The following is an 8,067-nucleotide window of genomic DNA, read 5'->3' on the forward strand; positions in this document are numbered from 1 at the left end:
TTTTCCCCGCCCTCTTTGATGACCTCATCAGGAGGCGGGGTTTAGCGTCCGGATTTTCTTCTACTGCTGTAGCCTAAAACATGGCGACTCCTGGCCCCGTCACTCCGGAGGCACCCTTTGAACCATCGCAGCCCCCAGTCATTGAGGGCTTTAGCCCCAGTGTATACAGCACTTCGGAAAGCTTCAAGGAAAAGTTTCTTCGCAAGACCCGCGAGAACCCAATGGTACCCATAGGTAAGCAAGCGGGCGCTAAAGGTACTGTAGACCAAAAAGACAGTGATGTAGAGGGGAATGAAATCGGGGGGGACCGGGGACGCCAGGGGGGACTGGAGTGAGAGTGGACCAGAGATGTAGCGAAGGGGCCGGGCGGTGAGGGGCCGGGCGGTGATTGGAGCAGGAGCTGGACGGGATTGGGGCGCTGAGATGGGGCCGATTCTGACACGGAGGACCCCCGCTTTGGCCAGCCCCTCCCACCTCAGCTCCACCCCATACACCCCTCTCCTCGGCTGCTGTTTAGAGATTTTGAACCTGGGGGCAGGAGCCCAAAGCGGGGAGGGTGCTTCCCACCTGCTTTGTCGCCTCTTCAGGCTGCCTGGGCACAGCGGCCGCCCTTACCTACGGCCTCTACTGCTTCCACCGGGGTCAGAGCCAGCGCTCCCAGCTCATGATGCGCACCCGAATCGCCGCCCAGGGCTTCACGGTCGTAGCCATCTTGATGGGTCTGGCTGCATCCACTATGAAATCTCGACCCTGAGTCGGTGGCCTGCCCTTGAAAGCTCCGCGGAGATCGTTCCCAGCTCCAGGAGCAACCACCGGTCCTGCCACTGGCATTATTCCCTCATCTCCCCTGACAAGCCCCTGTATCAGTGGGGGCAGAAGTGGCCAATTGTGTAACCGACAGATTTTTTTCAGGAATCTCAGGTTCGGTTCAGTTTGAGTGTTGCATACTTCTAGTTGTGCTGCACCTTCACCACTCCCTACTTAATAAACTCTGATCCACTTGTAGTTTGGTGAATTCATTCCCAGTCTCACCCCCATGCCTTTTGGTCTTTGGTTTTAGGAGAAAACAGACTAAAGACTGCAGGGGCTCTTAGAATTCCAATAGTCTACTGATTCTCAAACTTTCCTGGTAACAATCACCCTGGGGTACTTATTAAAAGTAGAGAGTCTCTACAGTGATGTTATATGAAAAAAAAAACAAAAAACTGAGCTTTCCAACAGTTTTTAAACTTTCAGTAGAAAACCTTCCTTCATATGAGGCCTGCCATGGTTCTGTCAGAGGCAGGGGGCTCTGCCTTCCACTTCTGCTCCTGACCCCAATCCCACCTCCTGAGAGCACCTAAGGCTCCAGTGATCTAGATCATCTCAGCTTGGTTCTTGATGCATTTTATGGACCAGGAAACTGAGGCTTAGAGAAGCAGCGTGGTGTAACAGAAAGAGCATAAAGCATAATCCCCAAAGCTTGCCAGTGGTTTGTGGCAGCACCTAGTGTTTTATGGCTAAGGAAGAAAGGAGGCTGGGGACCTGAGCAACCTCTAGAAGAGAGGCAACTCATGAGTTTCTCATTCATGTAAAGTCTCAAACAGGTGTTCCTGGTCTGCAGTCATCCCTAAAGTGTTGATTCGGATTCAGGTTCCTTCCATCTGTGACTCCATCAGTTTCAACACCAGCTGAATGACTTAGGCCAGCTAAGTTTCTTGCCCCCACCATGCTCTTTCAGCTGTAAGACAGAGATTATAAATGTAAAGCAGTACTTGTGGTGACCCTTGGCCTCCACAAGAAACAGATATGAAGTGGTGAGGACTACGGCACTTCTAGAGAGGATGGCCACTATTTTTAACTGTTGGTGTTGTGGGCTCCCCCCGCTCCAAAAAAGAAAAGATTAGTTGAAGTCCTAACCCCAGTACCTCAGAATGTGACCTTATTTGGGAATAGGGTCTTTTCAGAGGTAATCAAGTTAAAATGAGGTCAGTAGGGTGGGCCCTAATCCAATATGACTGGTGTCCTTATACAAAGGGGAAATTTGGACACAGCAACAGACACATATAGAGAGCAGGCGATGTGAAGATGAACTCAGGATTGTAGTAATGCTTGTACAAGGCAAGGAACACCAAGGAACACAGATACTTCCCTAGTGCCTTTAGAGGGATCATGGCCCTGCTGACACCATGATTTCAGATTTATGACTTCCAGAACAGTGAGACAATAAATTTCTGTTGTTCTAAACCAGACGCTGTGGTATTTTGTTATGGCAGCTCTAGGAAACTAATACGGTTGGCAATTAAATATTTTTAAACATTGTTCAGATCACAATGGCTTGAACATAACCTGTTTGCAACTCTCTTGAAGGGGAAGGTGTTGTCACTGATTGTTTCTCCCAAATCCACAGAAGAGCACAGCTGAAAGAGGCAGAGGGTCCTGACCAATCCCAAGGAAGGGTTGTGGCAGAGGCTACCTTCACCAGCCCCTCACCCAGGCAAAGAGGAAGCACCCACTGGGAACCTCTGGTCTTGCCTCTTCCCTCCAAGCTGCTTCCCCTCTGGGTGTCTGTGGCTATATGACAGACCAACAGAATCCCTATGTCATGGGTTTGTTCAAGGATCAGAAAGGATCAAGCTTGCAAAAACATTCTGTGAGAGGTTGTCTTTCCTCCTGGGGCTGGAGGCAGCAGACATAGACAGATTGGGATGCCCTCTGCCAGCTGGGAGCCCCTGGGTTACCAGGGAAATAGCCCTACCTTCTCTCAAGCCCATGAAGCTGGGAAAGTTCTAAGCACAAACAGCCCTGACACCAGTTTGTGGCTTCCAGAGAAATGAGAATGAAATAAGTGTAAAAAGAGTTAACAACACACCCTTTAAGCCAAGAAAAAAAAATACATCAGGAGGGACAGTCACAATTTTGTGGACTGAGAGGAGATGTGAGGGGCAGGGCCGTAGGGCCGTGAGGGAATGACAGTTGAGAGGGGTGAGGGTTCCCCTTCCCGGCCCCGGGAGATGGCGAGGAACGGAATAGGCTGTGTAGCAGCTGCTGGAGGCATTTCCCCCCTGGCCAAAGCAGCTGCTCCTCCTCTGCCCGGCCCGGCCCCTGTATGGCGGCCATGTTGGCGGCAGGCTCCTAGCGGGACAGCGGCGTCTGCTTCAGGGACATGAGCACCGAGCGCAGGCGGGACACGTCTTTGCACTGCTTGCTGCTCTTGGGGTTGAAGTCACACAGCTGGGCCACCTTCTCCCACTCTGTGCCTGGGGTCTCCTCCTTGGATTCCTTCACAAAAGCCTCCTCAGATGCCCTGCAGGTGGAGATAGGACAGAGGTTTCATAGCTGTCTGCCTTTCCCCTTAATCAGTGATGCTCTGCTCCCACTGAGCAAGGCTGATTTGTCCAGCCTACTCTGGGGTCCTTTGTCTAGACGTCTCCTCCCCAGCCCCGGGCCCTCTGACCTCAGGCCCCCAGGAACAGCCTTGCCATCAGAGGAAGCCTAGTTTGGTCCTACCTCAGGGCCTTTGTACTTTCGGTCACCTCTTCCCCCAGACCTGTTCATGGCTTGTTGCTTCTGGTAATTCAGGTCTGAGTGCAGGCCTTACCTCCTCAGAAAGGTCTTCCCTTGCCACTGTAGCTCAAGTAGCCTCCTACCCCTGCCCCAGCACTGTCTGTTCATTACCTCTCTATCAAGAGTTCCCAAACTGGGGCTCCTGACACCTAAAGGCCCTTGGAGGAACTAATGCAGTATCTCAGCTATTTTCAACATTTCCAAAAACTGAGCAGGACATTAACTAACCACCTAGGTGAAGTCTCTTGTTCAGCATTGCCTCGGGGTTCTGTGGACCCTATAAGTGTTCTTTAGAAAAGAGCTGTGCTTAAAAATGTATAGAAGAATCAGTTGAAGAAGATCTTCAAAACAAGACTTGCAAAGCCTTTAATGTGCTTATGTGCACCACAAATGTGAGTACACGATGGATATAGAATCTGCCATATCCCAAGCATACTTGACTACAGAACTCTTTTTAGCCCCAAATGACTATTATCTCTTTGGTGCCACAGCCTGAGGAATGCTCCACTGGAGTCTTTGCCTTTGATTGGAATCAAATTAGGATGGAAACTGGTGGGTTTTTCATCAGAAGTTCTGGCTGACAGTTACAGAAGCCACTGATTAAAGAACAATGGGGAAACAAAGTATAATAAATGTAGTTTAGTGGACAAAACCTAAACATGGGAGTCATTAAGAGAAAAGCAATGAGGGATTCTGGGGTGGGGAGGGCTGGGTCTCTGTCCTGTTTAGCTAACAAGTGTCCCTAAAGCCCCTTCCTCCTTAGAAGCCCCCTGCATCTCAAGCAGGACCAGTTCTGCCACATGCCAGGCACTGACTGATGGCAGGGAGCTCTCCACATGATCCCCACGGCTCAGGATGAGCCGGCCCCAGATCAGGTGACCTGGCCCCTTGCTAGTGATCTTGCTTCCCTGGTGTGTGCTTATTTCCTAACCTGGGAAGGGAGGATCAGTGCCTCCACCTTGCTGATCTGTCTCACTGGCCTGAGAATCAAACAACGTAGCAGGTGTGTGTAGGCTTGAGAAAATGTAAGGTGCTGTGTGGCATTGGCTGACCAGTGGGGCTGAGGGGAGCGATCCTAGGAGCTCTCTCTTCTGGGTCAAGAGGCTTGCCTCTAACCTTGTTGCTCAAAGTGGGGTTCATGGTCCAGCAGCACCGGCATCACCATGGAGCTTGTTGCAAATGCAGAATCATGGCCTCACCTCAGTCCTTCTGAATCAGAATCTCCATTTTGACAAGAGGCCCTGGTGATTCATAGGCACATGGAAGTCTGAGAAGCGCTGGTCTAGACTATTCCTCTCTTCAGGACTCCCTTGGGTGCTCCTTGGACCACTTCTTCGGGTGCAACAGGAGCACTGAACGCCCTGTGGTATTACTCAGCGCCGATGCCCTTCTTCCATCCCCACTCTCCTGCTTGAAACCTCCCACGGCTCCCCGCTGCCTTCAGGATCAAGTCTGAGCTTTTTAACATCTCACGACAGGCTTTTTGCAACTGGCTCCAAACTGACCTTCTCTCCCCATTCCCACCGCTCCAGGCGCTGCAGGCCGCTAGATATTTCCCATCTCATCGCCTTTGCCCCAGCAGCTTTTCCCACCTAGGATGCCATTCCCTTCTCACCCTCCCCACCCAGCACACTCCTTCTCACACTTTAAGGGCCGGCGGACTCTGACCTCTGAAGCCTGCCCGGGCTCTCCCTGAGCCCACTGTGTCCTTGCATGTGGCTCTTATCACAACACGCTCTTGATCATGAGCAACTTGGGGGGACAGACCGTGTGTGTCTTACTCCTGTCTGACCAGAGACTGGCACTGGACAGATGGGAGAGTGGACGGAAGGAAGGAGTGGAAAGCTGTTATTCTGGTGTGTCCCATGATCTGTGAGAGAAGCGTTAGCCCAGACAGTGTCAGAGGTCTGCCAAGGGCGTATCCAGAGCGAGGAACAGCAAATATTTGGCACATACACATGTGGCAATCATCACACATTCATCACTGCATTATTTTCTTCGGCTTCACAATCCCCAGCACACTGTCCAGGCTGTCACTACCAGCCAGCGGGGCGGCATAAGAGGAAATCTCTGCCATCTCTGGTCTGGATCAGGCACAGGACCAACTAGACCTCAAAGCAGAAACATGTGAAAGGGAACCACTGGTGGTCTGGACAGGGGCTCATGACCAAATTCAGGCTGAAGTTCTAAGGAGGAGCAGTGCACTTGTGGGCAGGAGCGGGGAATGGCTGTGCATTCTTTATACCTCTAGCACCAGCACTCAATGTTTGTTTGTTCAACAGAAGACTCACCCCACCTCCCCCCTCCAAGAGGCATCTCAGAAGGAGGGAGTTGGGCTGCTTTGCCCTTTGCTTCTCTCACCTGGGGATGGCCGGACATTCCTTTCTTTTCTTTGCCTGGATTTTAGCAAAGCTGTCTCAAAGATGCTCAATAAACATTTGCTGGAGGGATGGAGGGGAGGGTTGGTGCCTGTACCCACCCCTCGGGCTCACCTCCTGCTCTGATCATTGCCCCAGGCCCAGCCATACTCATTTATACCCCACAAGGGGGAGACTCAAGAAACTGCCAGCCACACACAGGCCCTTGCAGAGGAGCAAAGGAGACACGTACACGTAGCCGATGATATCAGCATCTGGCTGCTGGTAGAATGCTTTGTCGGCGATCCTTGAGGGAAGGGGGTTAGGTGGGGGAAGACGGGATGGCCAGATGGACAGACAGGCAGAGGGTTAAAGAGAAAGAGAGACAGCGTTAGTACCTCCAGTTGGAGACGTGTTAGGAAGCATAGTTCTGGAAGGCTCAGCAACTCTCCACAGTCCTGAGAGGAGAGCAGGGATCCTCCACCCACCCGAGTGGGTGGCCTTTTCTAAAACTCAGCCCTATCATATTAGTCCCCCTGTTTACAAACCTTCAGTGGCTCCCCACCGCCTGTGTCTGCCCGCCCCTCGCCTCCGAGGCCCTGCACATGGAAGCCCTCATTCCGGCCCTGTCTCCCGCCGCTCCCTGGTGCCCAAGCACAACGTCCTTTCTTTCGTATCATGCTGTTCCCTAGTCTAGAATACCCTCCCCCACCCCCTGCCCTCTTTCTCCTGGTGAACTCCTAGCCACCTTCCAAAGCCCAGGTCCCTAGACACAGAGGTCCCTCCGCCACCCACATCCCTTGCTTCCACAGCTCTCCTGCAGAGGGCCCTACTACTGAGTTCAGCTGTACCCGTGTGTTTCCCTCCTCTGCTCTTTGAGGACACAGACTGCGTCCTTCTCAGCTCAGCCTCCGCAGTGCCCGGCCCAGGGCCTGGCATGCAGCAGCTTCCAGCTGGTGGCTTCCCAGAGCCAGCCTTTTCCTTTCTGGCAAGTCTTGTACCTTGAAGTGCACAGCCTCAGAGGTAGGGGCTGCTGGCAGTCTCTAATCTGAGACCATTTCTGCAAGGTATTCTCCGGTGGGCCTCTGCTATCTTTCCTGACCAACATCTGTCCCCCTTCTTCCAGGAAGGGCATCCTGATTGTCCTTTGAAGCATCAGCTGCCCCCACTCAGTCCCTGTGGTTTGGGTGGGACCGGACCCCATGCACAACCCAAGTAATGGGACTATCGACCAAGCTGGGTCTATGGGAGAGTCCCTCCCCCGAGACAATCACTGGGCCTGGGGTGGGCACGTGACCCACACCAGACCAATGAAGGTCAGGTGGAGGACTTCAGCTAGAGCTGTTGGGAGCAAGAGGCTTATATTCACTGAAGTTGCCAAGAAAATCGAGCAGAAGCCTGGAGCTGCTAGTGGCCACCTTTGCCCCCATCCCAGGGGTGTATGCCCAAGAGTGAAGGCCACGTAGGGGAAAGCAGACCGAGAGACAGTAAAAGTGAGCACTGACGGACTTTGTTTCAGTGCCTGAGTCCACTGGGTCTGCAGCCCTTACCCCTGGCCTTTCCAGTTATATAGGCCACTAACTTCCCTTTATTCTTTAGCCACTTCTGGGTCGAAGCATTATCATTTCTATAAGCAATAAAATCCTGCACACGGCTTGGTTCTTCCCTTCCTGCCAGGCCTGTGTTCTCTGTCATGATAACCATGGCCACAGGGGGCCCAGGTCGAGCTGTTGGCCACTGGGCTCCAGGACGGCCTGGCTTACATCCCACTGGGTCCCAGGACCTCGTCTGCTTACTGGCAGACTCACTCTTGTCTGTCGTGGTGAGGTCAGAGCTTAACGGCATACCAGCTCTGCAGAGCTCAGCGCGCTGAGTTCCACAGGCCACTGAGGAAACATCATTGTGGGTTCGGCTTCTCCTTCCTCCACGTTCTTGCCACCAAATCACCCATCCTCAAGACAGTCCCCCCACCATAGTTCCTCTCATTGTCCCCATAGGTCCTCTCATGTCCCCGTAGCTCCTCATATCCCCGTAGGTCCTCTCATGTCCCCATCGGTCCTCTCATGTCCCCATAGCTCCTCACGTCCCCATAGGTCCTCTCATGTCCCCATAGGTCCTCTCATGTCCCCATCAGTCCTCTCATGTCACCATAGGTCCTCTTATG

General features: G+C 52.7%; 2 protein-coding genes across 2 annotated transcripts in view; one reads left to right on the forward strand and one right to left on the reverse strand.

The window, feature by feature from the left end:
• Positions 1-29: 29 nt before the first annotated feature.
• Positions 30-1,365, forward strand: HIGD2A (HIG1 hypoxia inducible domain family member 2A). Its single transcript, XM_029218001.1, has 2 exons — positions 30-234; positions 588-1,365. Exons 1-2 carry the CDS (start codon positions 81-83, stop codon positions 752-754), a joined length of 321 nt encoding a protein of 106 aa, XP_029073834.1. The 5' UTR covers positions 30-80; the 3' UTR covers positions 755-1,365.
• A 1,433-nt stretch (positions 1,366-2,798) lies between these two features.
• The window catches only part of CLTB (clathrin light chain B), an 18,404-nt gene continuing 13,135 nt past the window's right edge, over positions 2,799-8,067 (reverse strand). The window contains exon 5 of the mRNA XM_029217998.1: positions 2,799-3,286. Within this exon, the coding sequence (XP_029073831.1) occupies positions 3,115-3,286 (172 nt within the window). The 3' untranslated portion in view covers positions 2,799-3,114. The remainder of the gene's footprint in view (positions 3,287-8,067) is intronic.

The sequence above is a fragment of the Monodon monoceros genome, unplaced genomic scaffold (genome assembly GCF_005190385.1).
Source record: "Monodon monoceros isolate NGI ecotype Baffin Bay Population unplaced genomic scaffold, NGI_Narwhal_1 Super_Scaffold_12, whole genome shotgun sequence".
Taxonomy (NCBI): domain Eukaryota; kingdom Metazoa; phylum Chordata; class Mammalia; order Artiodactyla; family Monodontidae; genus Monodon; species Monodon monoceros.